Genomic DNA, 15,484 nt, shown 5'->3' with positions numbered 1-15,484 from the left:
AATAAGGTTAAAGAAGTATCTTTTAAGATAATTCACGGAATTTATCCATCTAAAGTGGGGTTTTTTTGGGTTTTTTTTACAACGATTTAAGAAAGACATAGACTAAACTGCTCTTTCTGTGAAGAACACCCTGAAGATGTTTTTCATTTATTTTGGTCTTGCCCTTTCTCAACTAAATTATGGGAAGATATTTGTAACCTGATTTCTTTTTCGATTGAACCTCATTTATCCCTGTGCTTTGAACATATACTGTTTGGTTTCACTGACTTTCCTTTTGCAAAAGAAAAAACAATACTATATCATCAATCTCATGTTGATACAGTTAGCCAAATGGCATATCCATAACTGTCGTTACGTTAATCAAAAACCTCTCCTTCTTGTCTTTAAAAATGAAACCAAACAATATATTAAGTCTATTAAGAAATCTACCAACATGAAAACGATAAAAAACTTTGAATTGATGTCCACTTTACAATATTTTTGTATGAAAGCTTGCCTCTGTATTGTTGAAACTCCCTTACGGCGTTTTGTTGGTGTATTGTCTTGTATTGCACCGTGTTGCATCAATAAAGTTTTAAAAAAAAATGTTGGACGATACCACTTGCGTACTGCGTAAAGAAAATAAAACAAATATCTGAAACACTCTGTGTTACTCCACTTAAATAAACTACATTAAACCAGTGAATTTTAGATTATGTTTTACTATTCGGGCTGCAATCGTCGTTTTAAAACTGTATAATATCTCCAGTTGCCTCCCCTTTGTTTTCGTTTCCATGGTACAGTCAGTGGGCACTATGGCGCTGGCCAGGGTCTGCAAATGTTGTAGGCCGGTGGTAAAAGAGAGTTTCAAAGGACTGTTATGTCGAGTTTTACAGCCAGGCTGGATTGAAGGCGGTAAGACAGGTAAGACAAAAACCGTATTTTCTCTTTCTGTAACAGTTAAGCAGTTAAAATGGCTGGTGTAACAGACAGATAAGCTAAGTTACATTAGCAGCCTGTACATATTCCACACAGGCCTGTCAGAAACATGGCATGACAAGTATCATGTGCATTAATGTTATTTCAAAGTGTCATTAATGTTCATGCCACATCCCATGTCTTGATTATGACACACTCATGTCACTCTTATGTAGACACCTGAGAGTAAAGTGTTACCAATATTAGTGTCAATAAGGGGTAAAATCACATGATCTGATCAACTGAGGATGTAGATGATTTTACCATAGGTTTTTTTATTTCATTTTTTTAAAGATTTTTTTGGGGCATTTTGTAGCTTTATTGAGAGAGAGAGAGAGATTGAGAGTGAAAGGGGGATACAGAGGGGAAGACATGCGGGAAAGGGCTCCGAGCCGGATTCGAACCCGGAAATTAAATTAAATTAAAAATTAAAAAATGACGAAAAATGAGTTAGGCACTTATTTTAACAGGGTGACGAAATTCAAGCTAGCCAGGTTAAAATATGTTATGTTGGTTTCTCAAGGGAGCAGTTTTCCTAAAATTCAGTTTATTTTAGTGTTTTCTTATTATAGGTTAAGCTACCCAGCAATATATTAAGTAATTCAAATGAGCTCCACCTTTACTAGCTGCAAAATCAAAAAATGATGTTCATATTAAAAGCATCATTAATTATAATGCAACATTATTCTGAAATGGAACATTTTACTTAAGTACTTTTATGCCTGATACTTCAGTGACTTTTACTTTGGTGAGATTTTGAGATGCAGAACTTTTGCTTGTTACAGAATTATTGTTTCTTTACTTGTTTACACTCCACTCCTTTCATACACTGCCACTGATACTTGGACCTTTCGGTGGTGTTTTTGTTATCTGTTCGCATTGAGTATTTTACTTTTATTTAATCTCATGGAGTGCCATCATAATTCTGTTGTATTTCAGTCTTGCATAGCGGTGTAATGACTGTTTACTTAAGTAAAAGATCTGAATAGTTCGCTTATGACTGGTTATTGGGACTGTTTTCTCTGCAGCTAAGAGACATCTGCTGTCAGAAGATATCATCAGACTACAAGACTTCCAGGAGAGGAAGCTGGCTGTGGGTTACTTTGTCAATGGACTGAATGGTGAAGTAGTTTTTGTCACTGGCTTTACTGCTGTACTTTATTTCATGTGTTATGATACATACAATAAGAGCCAATATGTTCATCTCATTATTCACAGGAAATTTTATTGACCTCCTCAGTGAAAAGCTCCAAAGGAATGAGCAGATATATAGCCGAGACCTGAAGATTCTCCTTCACTCGTGCCAGTCTGCAGATGACATGAAGGTAGCCACAGAAGCCATTTATAGGTAAAAATAAAAAGTGTTCATATTTTTTCTCTAATTATTTACATACCTTCAAAGAGGAAAATTAGAATTTGACCCACTCCACACAGCAAAATAAATTTGGCTTCACTGGCTTTGACTGCCAACATGTGTCACAGAAACCTATTTAAGAGGTGAAACACAGCATTCATTTTCTTTCGATCAACAAAATTGATGTGGTAGTCATTGCAGCTCTAGATTTTAGCATTTTATATGATTTGTATTTGCACTTTATTTGGATTTTACTTTTATCTTAGACTTTTTATATTTGAATTGTATATATGCAACTGTTGCACTGCCATCTCCCAAGTCATGATAAATTTGATCTTATCTTAGCTTAGCTTGTCTGTTATGCTTCTTTAATTTGCAATTATTAGATATGCAGAGAACACCACGTTTCACCAGTTCAAGTTTGGGCCTCTCTTCATACGACTGTGCTATGAGCTTGGTCAGGAGGATTTGGCTGCTGCTACAATAACAGATCAGGTAAAACAAAACCTTAAGTATTGCAAAGTGTCTTACGTTGATGGAGTGGTAACATTTCTTCTCATTTGTCTGAACAGAGTATGAAGGAATTTTTCAACGATGCGACTTCCTTTAACATCACCACAGACATGTTATTCACCAAAGGCTCTTATGAACGTTAGTGACCAATTAACCAACTCGTGTTTTTTTCTCAGAAATGATTATCACATGTGTAAACAACTTCCAAAATGTATCTTTTGCAGATGCCCTGAAGATCATAAAAACCATGAAGAAACGAGGTGTAGAATTCACCAAAGACACTTTCATACTGGCATGTGGCACCTGCTATAAACTGGTAAGTTATAAAGTCTTTTTTTAAACATAAAGTCCTAACATTTATTTTTATTTCAAGATGTACAAAGTCTTTACAATCATTGAATGGTCTGTTGTTTTGTTGGTCAGAACACACCGGAGTCCTACAGGATCTGCACTGCTCTGATAGATGAGGCAGAGAGCAAAGACCTCCCTATTCCCAGACATGCTTACAGCTTTGCTGTAGCATTAGCACTTCGGCAGGTGAGTTGTATTTTCATATCTTTCATTCATGCAGAAAACTGTGGAAAATATTATATAATTAATAATCTGTTTTCTTGTTTTGTTTGTTCCAGAATGACGTAGAAAAGGCACAATCGTTGTATTTTCAAATAATAAACACTGACAGCAGAATAGGCCAGAACTTAAGGGTAAGGGTGCATCATTCGTAGTAGTTTAAATTATTTCCATTGATACTGTTGTTCAAAGATTAATATTTTCTTATTTTTTTAAATTGTTATTTAGGTTCTAATACTAGCAATGTCAGGAGAGGTTGCAGAGGCGGTTTCAATCCTGTCTGCAGCGCATTTGTATAAATGGCCCTCTTTTGTGAAGAAGCCTGAATTTTGTCAGGAGGTGGTAAGTCAATCTGTTTTCTCAATAACACAGATATTACTTAAAAAAAAACAGTGACAGGATAGCTGAGGCTGTATGTTTTATTTTATTTACACACACACATAAGACTGCATAAAATCTAGATAATGAAAAAAAGGAAAAAGTGTCCCCTAAACCTCAACTAATTTAGATCTAAGCTAACATAATTTGGAAAAATAAAAGAAAGAATTAATGTCAAGAACCACACAAAATGAGCAGACAAACAAAAATCCTATAAAAAACAAAAATACTTGGAAAAACAACACAAGTAAAGAGAATGTATAAATATATATAAAGAAATAATTGCACCTCATGATTGAATATTATAATAGTGTCCTTTTCTTTTGCCATGTGTTTTTTTATCCCTACACCACAATATCAGAGGTAGTACTGGCCATGTTTTCATCTTGTAAAATGAAACATGGCCAGGACTCATAAAAAAATGTTTAAATGTAAATCAGCAATCAACATTCATTTTTATACATTTTTCTGTGAACAGGATAATGGCAAACCTAGTGTAAAAAATAAAAAAAGGTTTGCAAAATCCTTTTCTGGGATCAAAACTGAGATGTATATTTAAATCACTGAAAAACTGTATGAAAGAGCTCAGAGGTTTGATGTGATGTATTTCAGTTGGATTTGCTGTGCCTGCGGAGTGAAGATGGACCACACATGATGAAAGTGAAAAAGATAGTGCGTCATCTTGAGGAAGCCAATCAAGTGACCCAGCAGACCCTCGATGACCTGCTCTGCTTCACACCCCCAGGGAAGAGGGAGCAACCTCTGGTGGAGAGGAGGATCAGCAGGACTGTGAAGGCTGTGATATGAACTCTATCTCTGGTTAGAGCTTGTCCTGATAATTCTACCAACATTTGATGAAAACAGTAACAGTTCATGTCAACAGAACACTGCTGATAGACAATTACAGAAGCAATACTATCTAAATGGGTATGGATTTTCTTTGTCAAGGATCCCCTATGGATAATAGGTTATTTGGGGGGAAATTCTGTATATAAAAGTATGAATGAGTGATTAAAGATAAATTGAATATTTAATAGTGAAAGCAAAGGATTCTTGTCTTGCTTTGATGTGTATAGATGCTGGTGAAATCAGATTTGTTTTATCATCCATTTGATAAAATGGATATCTTGCAAAGCTACTGCCTTTTTCCAACAAAATAAATAGATACACTTTTTAATATGTTTTTGCACAGAACGAGCACTGGATATTTTGTTCCTCATCACTTTAATTGAAAGTACTGCTGGAATTAATGGCAGGTATGAACAAGAAGAATGATTACAGCAAGCACAACCTGTTTCAATGTTTATATAGGCAACTGACTATTTTTTTTAAAGATACACATGACGGGAAAACATCTAGCAATGCCAGAACGTGTCAGGGGTGTAAAGTGGAGACGGCAATGGCCCCTTCCTTACTTCTGCTCAGACATACACATAACTGTCAAATTTAAACCATAATTTTAATCTCAACTACACACCTGTAAGGTTTCATGGATTCTTCATCTTTCAAAGAACTGAAAACTAACTTTGTGAACCTGTGCTTTTATACTTTTTAACCTTTCAATCCTAAAATATATTTTGCGTGACAAAATAAATGAGGAGAATAAATAGAAATACCAAGACCCAGTTTGTGCCTCTCAGGAGCATGCATTCAGGTTACAGAGCTTACCATGACATATTCTTAACCAGAAATGTTTGAAAAGCCCATAATGTCATTTAAAAACGTTTAATGTTGTTCTGAAAGTAAATCCAGAGTCTCCATAATCTTAACCATCTGGATGAAAAAGTTTTAAACATAGTTTTCCAGCAAGCAAAACCTGTTGATGTTTATAGAACCACTTTCTGTTGTTTTAAGACATACTTTGGAAAACATTGAATCTGCACTACAATCTGCATCCTGTTCAAAAGCTGTACATTTATTGTTATGATTTTCTCTGTAATTCAAATCAAATACATGAAAGACACAAACTGGCGAGGCCCGCTCTACGCTGGGGCAAGAGGGGGCTCAGCCCCCTTAAATAAATGTCTTGCCCCCTCAAATCAAAATTTTAGAAGTTGAGAAAGCACATTTTAATACACTCACACAATTAATATACATTACAATTTGACAAAATTATCTGCAGTAGCGGAAAAATCAGCCGAAAAAGGGACACACGATACACGATTGTTGCTTGAAATCTGGATGAAGGATGTTTTATTTTATTCATTTATTTGAATAAATCCCCCCCTTCACATTTCTGACTGCCCCCTGATATATGCTGCCTAGAACTGGCCCTGCAAACTGGGGACCTGATTTATTTTAAGATATACAAAAATATCGTTCTCATGTGGTTCATCTGTGGACTGCGCTAATCGAAAATGTAGTGTACAATATTAATTACAACCCATGTTACAACCCCATATCTGATCGAAACAAACATGTAAACAAACCATGACGCACATCAAATCCCTCCCACAATGCACTGCTTAGATCGACTGAGCAGCCGGGGAGGAGAACAACGGAGCCGTCAGCTGTACCCACACAAACCGGGTGGATAGTGTACAGTTATACAATCGTAAAAAAAAGCAGAGTTGAGGACAGTTTTTACTCAATTATAGGATTAGAGGAGAGTTGAGGACGGATGCAGCGGTGATATCCACTCCTAGCGGTGCTGTTTAGCATCAGCTAGCCGCTTAGCTGGTTGTAAAATACGCTCAACTGGCCCCAACACGACCAGACAAAGGAAAGAAGAGATTAAAAAATACCTAAAAGTTTAAAGTAAATTTGGTTTTATTAATAGGAACCCCGGTATCTTAACAAACAAGGTAGCAGTTATTTTATTGAGACTAGTTAGCTAACTTAGCTAGCGTTATTGTTCGGTTGTAGATCTGTAGTTAAAATTCTGGATTTGAGTAGCTTTAGCTAACATAGCTAGAAATAAAACAAAACAATGAGCACCGAAGCAGAGACAGCAGCTCCCACTAAAGCCACTCCGGAGGATGATGGCATGACATGGTGGTACCGATGGCTCTGCAAAATAGCTGGGGTTTTGGGAGGAGTGTGTAAGTACTTGTCAAAGTCTAATATTTTGTGTTACTTGATAAGTAAACAAATCATAAGCCGAGATAAAACATCCTGCCATAGCTACACGCACAGTGATTACAACTACTGTGCGTGCTGTTTTCAGTGAGTTTATTGTCTTTTTATCATACTTTTATTCTGTTTGTATGTATTCTTCTGTATTATCAGCATCAAAGGAGAGAAAAGACACAAAGGGCAGCATATTATGATGGGAAAACATTTTTTTGATTGTGTTCAAATATCACTTAAATTGCTCCCAAACGCCAAACAAAAGCTTTGTCACAGTCTATTGTCCTTTCACTGCAGCACCCACTGGGCACCGCCTGTTTGCATGGCTTTCTCATTCCATTACAGCTTGTTATTGCTAAATTAAAACTATATAACACATAGGTCAGGTAGGTTTACTGTCTCCCCTCTAGAGTTCAGTGGGAGACAGAAGTGATGTGTGTTCTGCTGGCTTTGCAGTTTTCCAGCAGCATTGCAGCTCTCCTTCACTGTGACACCAGAGTCACAGTGCCTGTATCACATTAACCACCTGGGGCACTGCATATTCAATGGGCTCTGTATTATTAAGCAGGCTGGATGGTCTACAGGAGCAGGATATAATACATTGTTCTTCCACTGTTTGTGGCAGTGTGGGCTTGTCTGGCTTGATAGTTCAGGCAGACACTCTTAATGTCTACCCTGTCTTCCCTATCCTACCAGCACTTACTTGGTGCTGGTTTATCGACTGGCACTGAAACATTTTTGTAGTATTTTGTTTAAATATATATCAAGCAGTCTGCCCATATAAAATAATGTTAGGACTGGGAAATGTGGAGAAAATTAAAAATGTTTTGACCAAATATCTCAATAAGAGATAAGATCTCAATAACACTTTCCTTTAATGCTATATTTAAATATTTAAAACCAGGAAAAGACAACAATTATGCCATGTTACAAGTACGGTATCCAAAATCATAATATCTAGTCTCATGTCATGATATTAATATAATATTTATATAATGTCTAGTCCTACAAAAAATTATAAATGACATTGGTGAACTTAGAAAGGTCGGACTTATTCTGAAATGAAGGCGAAATATTGATGGTGCTTTTTGATCTCCTTTCAATTGCAGTCATGAAAGAAACAGTTTCATGTTTTGATCGTGGAAGTGTGTTTACCTTTGATAGATCTTTCTCAAAAGTATCATTTTGACTTACTACAGCAGGGAAAGCTTCAATAATAATTGATTTGTTCTGTTGATGAAATGATTGGATAAACATCTAATTAATCAGCTTTTTTTCTAAACTAAAGATTCAGATGTACTGTTCCCAGAATCCATTCTGCTTCCAAGCAGTATTTGGGAGTATTTTCTGGTTTCTGTAGTCTTCTACAATAACAGAATCATTTTTTAACAGTTTTGGACTGTTGGTAGAACAAAACAAACCTTTTCATGTCACCTTGGGCTCTGTGAGACTGTAAGCTGTATTGTCTATTACTTTATAGTTAGTATTACAGATAATTGTGTGTTTTTTTAGGCTTCTAGGACTGGCGTCATGGGTTAATGTGCTGCTGCTGTGTTAATTGCTTTAGCTGACACACTTCTACAATGTGTGATGTTGCTATTATAACACATTATTTCAGTGCCAACCAAATAATTCCCACTGCTTTTTTCACAATTTCTGATTCCTATCATATTACAAGTGAACTTGTGAGAGAGAATGAGAATATACCTCATACTCATCTCATATTGCAACATACACATATTTCAAACACTCGATAATGGGACACTGGATGAAGGCAGATCCCATTGGAGCTGTGTATGTCTGTGTGTGTGTGGGGCACAGTGAAATAAGTAATGGGGCTTTTAGCACATATCAAAGCCACGGCAAAATCTAGAAAAGGCTTATATTGATTAAACACTCAGATTATCATTAAATTAATCTTGTGTATGTTGGATTTTACCACTGTGATAATTAGTGTTTCAAATTTGATATGGGTTTCTCTTCTCAGTGTGATAATTGTAGTTTAGCAGAGGCAGATCTCATCCATAGCTTCACTCTCTGTCCCAGGATATAGAGATAGTGGACACAAATGATTAAAACATCATGATGTAAGTTTGTTAACATATATCTCCATTAGAAGAGACAAATAACTTCAGCAATGTGTTAAAGTTAGACGATAACACATAAAAACCCAGTGTATATTGACCGTAAAGGCAATACAATTATTTATAACATGAGCAATAATCTTTTGGCCTCCATTTTTGTTTTGCTTACATCATGCTAGGCCGAACGTCAAATTCCAGTTAATAATAATTTTGACATTCTGGAAGAAGAGGGAAGTTCCTACTTTTAACCTGTGGCCCGGTGCAAGGACCCATACCATTCAGCTTGAAAAAAATCACTCTAAAGAATGGAATGTCACAATTCAATAAGACTGTCTATTATTACTTTTCACCTTTGGTTTTTCATTACTTTCCATCGCCCCCTTATACTACATACTGCATGCTGAGCAAAAAGAGGAACTATGTATTTATAGTATATATATTTCCCTTTGGATACCATCCCTGTTGGATACTATCTTTATGTTCACTTTCTTTCACTTAAAATAAAAATGTAGACTGTGTTTTCATGCCCTATACTTTGAAACCCTTTTTAATAAAACATACTTTTACATCTAGATTTGAAAGCTGTATTTCATGATTATTCATTGTTTTTCAGATTGCTTTAGATACAAGGTAGTCATATGTTGCTCTTGAAAGACAGGTCTGTGTACTTGTTAGTTGAGCATTTGTATCCACATACTGTACATGCTCCATATGTTCTGCATTGCTGATTTTCTTGTGTTGCTAACCATGTAGAGCTTGAACTAACCAGTCAGCATAAAAATGAAATGTAGTTATATCAAAGCATGTGCAAGTGAACTGGATTTATTAACAGCCACATTGACAATTCTAAGATCTATTTTCTGAGATATGTCACATATAAAATGTCAGTGGTCAGGCCTAATATTTTTACGAACCGTCTGCCATGTGTTTTTCTTAATAATGGCCTTTTTGCTTTTTCTTTTCTCTTGTCCAAATCATGCAGCCTGTGCTGTTGCAGGAGTGTGGAACTGTGTCACCGTGAACCCTTTAAACATTGCTGCCGGAGTGTGGATGGTGTAAGTCTTTAACACTTGTTACGCTTAAGGAGGATAAGGACCAGTAGTCTCATATGGCCACACCTAATGCTCATGTGAAGGAGGTTTGGAGAGATTCTTGTCATGAACATGTTGTGTCAAAGATTGCATTGATTAGCTCAGAATTTGATTTTTTTTACATGCATAAGAAAGACAACTGTGTTTTTTTCATCCTGGCTTATTGTTTGAAAATTTAGCAACAATGCTGGCAAGAATAGCCCCAAAGATTTATTAATAAGAATAACAATTAGGACATTCTGCTGCTTGTATTCTTTGAACATGATTTCACCTGTGTCAAAGGTGCCTTTTCGAGCTGAATTTTCTATTTTCTCCATCAAATAAATCTGCAATTATTTTGATAATTAATCAGTGATAATTATGATAATGCACTGGCTGCAGCTTCTCAGATGCTGCTGGTCTTTGCCACTTATGTTGAGATCTAAACTGCCATCATACCTGTTTTATTTTACCCTAAGATGAAGTAATTAATTTTATTAGTCAATAAACAGAAAATTAATCAACTTTTGCAGTAAGTCATTTATTACTGTAATCAATTGCAATTTATTCAATGGTTCCAGCTTCTAAATTGTGAGGATTTGCTGCTTCTCTTTCTTTAAATACCTTGAATGATGTCAATGAAAGCACAATGGCTCTTTTCTATCCAGCAGATGTTTTTCTGCTGTTTTTCCTTCAGACTTGAGCTGTTGCAGTGTTTCAGATGGAAGTGCCCAAGATAATTCACTGCTGTGTTTGTGTCCTCTCCACCTGTCTCAAGGTTGAATGCCTTTGTGCTGTTCCTATGCGAAGTCCCATTCTGTTGCCAGTTCATAGAGTTTGCTAATGCAGTAGCAGCCCGTGCAGACAAATTCAAACCTTGGCAAAAAGCCTTCTTCTACTGCGGGTAAGCACAACTATGCATTGACACGATTATGTTGTTGGAGACTTTACTTCACCTTAGGAAATATCTAATTTTTGCTTGGGAATTTGTGATTGCTATTAACATTGCGTAAGGTGTTGGTTCTTTTATCTACTGCATGTAATTATAATTATTTACTGACCTTTTTGTTTTTGTCCCTTTGGTTGCTTATTTTCAGGATGGCTCTGTTCCCGATATTCTTGAGTTTCTCCTTTACAACCTTGTTTGGAAATGCCATCGCTTTTGCGACAGGAGTTCTGTACGGCCTTGCGTCTTTAGGCAAAAAGTAAGATGACTGTTAGTAACTTGTTATGGAGGCTGGTCAAATAAAAAAATATAAATAAATGACTTGATACATACATTCATATTCTGTTAAATATACCAAAAAAAAGTAAATAAAATATATGTAGGCAATAACTAAGTGGTAAAATGTGACACATTCCTATTTAATTTCCCCATTTATTCATACATTTTTATTACTTTTAGTAGAAATGTTAATTTAGATATTTTTTTCCGGACCCATAACAGACCCATGTTGAGCGGTCATTAACATTTTTGTTGCATTTTCTGGTCCTTAAATAGCCCTAAAATACAGTAATTTCTTTTTTTTTTGCTCCTTAGAATATTTAATAACATTTTAACTGTTTAATTACTAGTATTAATCAGTCAATAAATGGATAATTATTAACATCCCTATATATATATATAATATGCTGAAAGTATTAGTTTGTCTGCATTTCTGTCTTATTTCATCAGTTAATTAATGTCTAAATGTATTTTTCAAATTTTGGCACATTTAATTTAAGTAATTTATCAAGTCATTTTTTTATTTTTTTTATTTTGGCCGCTTCCGTCCTCCATAGATTAAACATGTAATGATCTATATATATATATATATATATATATATATATATAGTACAGGCCAAAAGTTTGGACACACACCTTCTCATTCAATGCGTTTTTCTTTATTTTCATGACTATTTACATTGTAGATTCTCACTGAAGGCATCAAAACTATGAATGAACACATATGGAATTATGTACTTAACAAAAAAAGTGTGAAATAACTGAAAACATGTCTTGTATTTTAGATTCCTCAAAGTAGCCACCCTTTGCTTACTAGAATATAAGACATGTTTTCAGTTATTTCACACTTTTTTGTTAAGTACATAATTCCACATGTGTTCATTAATAGTTTTGATGAATTTACAATGTCAATAGTCATGAAAATAAAGGAAACGCATTGAATGAGAAGGTGTGTCCAAACTTTTGGCCTGTACTGTATATATATATGATTAGCTCTTATAAAACATCAGAAGAAAATGTCAGCTATTTCACATCACATAATTTTTTTCAGTATCAGAATAATATCTGTACAATTCAGACATTTTGTAATTGCTTATGTCTTCATGTCTCATTCATAAAAAGGCTTCTCTAAAGGTCATATTAAAACAAGCTGTCATTAAGTGCAGTATTCCACATTATAACCACTTAATAAGATTTTTATTTTATGCTTCTAACAACCATAATGTGGCTTGTTATTCATGCTAATTAACTTCTGACAAGGTGAGCCCTGTAATAACCTCGCAATTAACATTGCCACCCTCTCCTGTCATACCCGCTTTTTCTTTTTTTCTACACACCTCTCCTGTGTCATTCCCTCCTCCTCTCGCATCCTGTCTTCCTTTTCTTTCTATCTCAGGGGAGACGCAGTGACTTATGCCAGACTGCAGCATCAGAAACAGGGGGATGAAGAGAGGATGGCAGGAACGGCAAACGGCGCTCCGGAGTAAGGCATCTGCCTTTCCACACTCATCTACCTTTCTTTTCTTCAGTTATTGTTCAGCCCTCCATCCATCCTACCTCTACCTCTGTGCTCCCTTTTCTCTTTCCCATTTATATCACTACATAATTATGGTACAGACTCAATTTAAGTACTTAAACTGCTGCATTCTTGTTGTCCTGACCTAATAGTATCTAAACACACTGAGGTTTGACTCCATTATTTGGTACCTGGCGTGTAAATGGGATCTCTTAATGTGACTTGATACTCTAGATTGTAACTTTTGTTTTTATGGTTTTTAACCTTTTTATGGGTTTAATTTATTATTTGTTTCCCTTTTGTGGTTTGTTGCTGCTGTCAGTTGTAAACCCTGTTTCTGCAGGAAAAATGTGAGGTACATCTTTTTAGCCCAAGAGCCTTTCAGGAAATCCGAACAGAAATTAATGTGATTGTAAAATGTACATAATTGACTTCAGGTTATTAACTATGACTTTGAGGCTGTGATTCAGAGTTGAGTGGGTAAAGATAAGTCACTTGAAAACATGGTGTTCAGCACAACCAAATACTGATATCAGTTCTTTTGGGGCAAGTTTTAGGCAGTGGGGTTTCCAAAGCATGTTTTGTGAATCCTGCAATTAATTCAAAGAACCCACTTTAAGCAGTGAATATAGATGGTAAGCTACATCAAGTTAACAGTGAACGCCAAGTGCTACAAAACCTCTATTACCATGGAAAATTGGGGGGGTCTCATTTAATTTTAATGTCTTTACTGAATAAATCTTAAAACGTTTGACTGTTGTACAGTGCTTTATGAAGCCAGAGAGCCAATCTAACATGGAAATAATGGAAGGTGTGTAGGCACTCCTGCCTGCATCACCACTCTTTTTCTCTTGGCCTTTGCATATCTGTCATTTGGGCAACTTCTCAATAGGAGCTCAAGGCCATTTGCTGTCTTTGTATTCCTTATGATCATTTTTATTATTGACACATTCTATAAAATGGCAGATCTCTTCGCAAGACCTCTCTTCAAAACAAGCATCCATTTAATCATCTTCTTATTGGCAAAGTAGCTAGAGGTGAATAGTCCACCAACTATTGTGGAGTGTGGAATAAGGGATCGACTGGAGCATGTGCAGTTGGCAAGCTTGCAATGTGTGTAGAGCAAGTGGTCACAAATTATGGGCTGCACATGGAGGTCCACATAGGGGTCTATGCAGACCCTAGAGTACACAGGGACGCAGAAAGTAGAAGCAGAAAAAAGTCTTTTCTTAAGGTTTTCCCTGTATTTGGGTCCCAAAATGTACCTTTATTCAACTACTTGTAAAAGAAGAAAAAGAGTAGTGGTTTTGGAATTACAGTATTACATCCACTGCGCAGACAGAACTCTGAATCGCAGCCTGAATGCATCTTTAAACATACACAGGCATTAGGGATTTTTTAAACATTGGAGAATGTATCTGGTACACCCAAAGATAAAGACAGTTTATGCTCTTTTTTCAGTTGGTTTAAGCTCAGCTGAGGCAGGCATTAAATAAACTGTTGGTAGCATGGTCTTTGGTGTAGAGAAAATTCCATTAAAAGCTTTCAGTGCACGTGTCAGCTTGTTTACGTATGGTTCCTCGTGATCAAGCAGCCGGTAGCCAAGTTGTGGCTGCAGATTTTGTGGGATGTTTTGTAATGGAAAAACTGAAATGTGCGTTTCTTTTTGAAAATGTTTTTTTTTTTTTTTTTTTTTTTAAGAATCTGTTACTGATATCTTCTGTTTTTAGTATAAGTCTTAATTAGTACACTACCAAAACACATTACAAATTTAAATGAGGGGAAGTGTCTTGATTCAGGGACTAATTGGTCTGTATCCCACACAATCACCAGAGCCATGGTTTGCCTTTATCACTCAAATGAGGTATGCAGTGGTCAGCAATGTAAGATCTGTGTTTGTGTTGTTTTGTTGCCTTGCCTCTGTTGTGTCATTGCTAACAAGGATGCTTTGGGAATAATTGTTTACACGTACCTCTTACAGCTATTTCTATCCTAAGTCTATTACTGGCTGGTCAGTGACAGAGTGGGTCATTCACATATTACCACCAGCTCTCAGGTATCATACTTAATGCACAGCGTATAAAGTAGTTTATGCTTAGATCAAATGAACTGCAACTACCATAAGCATGATTCTGTGAAATTACTATGTCACTTGAGCCGATGGAAAAGCATTTGTGTAACCTTTAAAACATTCACAACCAGCTTTCACAAGTGATTAAACACTACACACACACACACACACACCAGCAGTATGCTACAGTCTGGCACTACACGGTCGTACACTACAGTTTTAATTAGGTGTACACAAAAAAAACACTACTTTCCCTGTCCAAAACCATCCATCCAGTTTTATTTTATTGCAGTGACATGCATCCAGGACTCCATCAACGATTTGATTGGTTTTACATCTGCAGGTGTTGAGTGCACATTTTGCTGTAAGGGATATGCGTATAATGTGTGTTGTGATGTGAATCCTGATCCTGTTATCAGTGGATTAAACAAACTTGCTACTAAGACCATGGTGTTGTCTTCTTATCTCTTGTATGTTGAATTGATTGCCACTGAGTAAGTTAAAGTTAAATGTTCTTTAAAGATAAATGCAATCAACTTTGGTGAAAAGGTTTTACTTCTACCTATCTATTTCTACATCCTCATGATTACTGATCTCTTGACTTCGTCTGGCACCACCATGAGATTGATTTAGTTTTTTTGTCTTTTGACAGAAATATGTAAATATCAATTTGGTGG

At 35.9% G+C, this 15,484-nt stretch overlaps 2 protein-coding genes across 3 annotated transcripts; both read left to right on the top strand.

Annotated features, from left to right (window-relative positions):
- The first annotated feature begins 688 nt into the window (after positions 1–688).
- Positions 689–4,951, top strand: ptcd2 (pentatricopeptide repeat domain 2). The gene is made up of 10 exons (XM_059358030.1): positions 689–903; positions 1,986–2,078; positions 2,176–2,305; positions 2,698–2,806; positions 2,884–2,962; positions 3,049–3,140; positions 3,248–3,361; positions 3,454–3,528; positions 3,623–3,736; positions 4,385–4,951. Exons 1-10 carry the CDS (start codon positions 774–776, stop codon positions 4,577–4,579), a joined length of 1,131 nt encoding a protein of 376 aa, XP_059214013.1. The 5' UTR covers positions 689–773; the 3' UTR covers positions 4,580–4,951.
- A 1,319-nt stretch (positions 4,952–6,270) lies between these two features.
- Positions 6,271–14,240, top strand: cacfd1 (calcium channel flower domain containing 1). Of its 2 annotated transcripts, none has more exons than XM_059358270.1 (5): positions 6,271–6,813; positions 9,908–9,980; positions 10,774–10,899; positions 11,093–11,200; positions 12,617–14,240. In XM_059358270.1, the coding sequence occupies exons 1-5, from the start codon at positions 6,702–6,704 to the stop codon at positions 12,705–12,707; spliced, it is 510 nt and encodes a 169-aa protein (XP_059214253.1). In that variant the 5' UTR covers positions 6,271–6,701; the 3' UTR covers positions 12,708–14,240. The 2 variants fall into 2 exon arrangements, with proteins under 2 accessions (XP_059214253.1, XP_059214254.1); XM_059358271.1 differs by lacking the exon at positions 12,617–14,240 and adding an exon at positions 12,343–12,608.
- The last annotated feature ends 1,244 nt before the right edge of the window (positions 14,241–15,484 follow it).

This window comes from Centropristis striata, chromosome 19, assembly GCF_030273125.1.
Source record: "Centropristis striata isolate RG_2023a ecotype Rhode Island chromosome 19, C.striata_1.0, whole genome shotgun sequence".
Lineage (NCBI taxonomy): Eukaryota > Metazoa > Chordata > Actinopteri > Perciformes > Serranidae > Centropristis > Centropristis striata.
This window is presented reverse-complemented; position numbering and strand designations above follow the sequence as displayed.

What these genes read in the sequence shown, in the direction of transcription:
- ptcd2 (XM_059358030.1), top strand. Translation starts at nt 774, where the DNA reads ATGGTACAGTCAGTGGGCACTATGGCGCTGGCCAGGGTCTGCAAATGT. An exon ending in GATTGAAGGCGGTAAGACAG is followed by an intron (nt 904 to 1,985) that starts GTAAGACAAAAA and finishes TTTTCTCTGCAG; the next exon opens with CTAAGAGACATCTGCTGTCA. An exon ending in TAGCATTAGCACTTCGGCAG is followed by an intron (nt 3,362 to 3,453) that starts GTGAGTTGTATT and finishes TGTTTGTTCCAG; the next exon opens with AATGACGTAGAAAAGGCACA.
- cacfd1 (XM_059358270.1), top strand. Translation starts at nt 6,702, where the DNA reads ATGAGCACCGAAGCAGAGACAGCAGCTCCCACTAAAGCCACTCCGGAG. An exon ending in TGGGGTTTTGGGAGGAGTGT is followed by an intron (nt 6,814 to 9,907) that starts GTAAGTACTTGT and finishes CAAATCATGCAG; the next exon opens with CCTGTGCTGTTGCAGGAGTG. An exon ending in GCTGCCGGAGTGTGGATGGT is followed by an intron (nt 9,981 to 10,773) that starts GTAAGTCTTTAA and finishes ACCTGTCTCAAG; the next exon opens with GTTGAATGCCTTTGTGCTGT.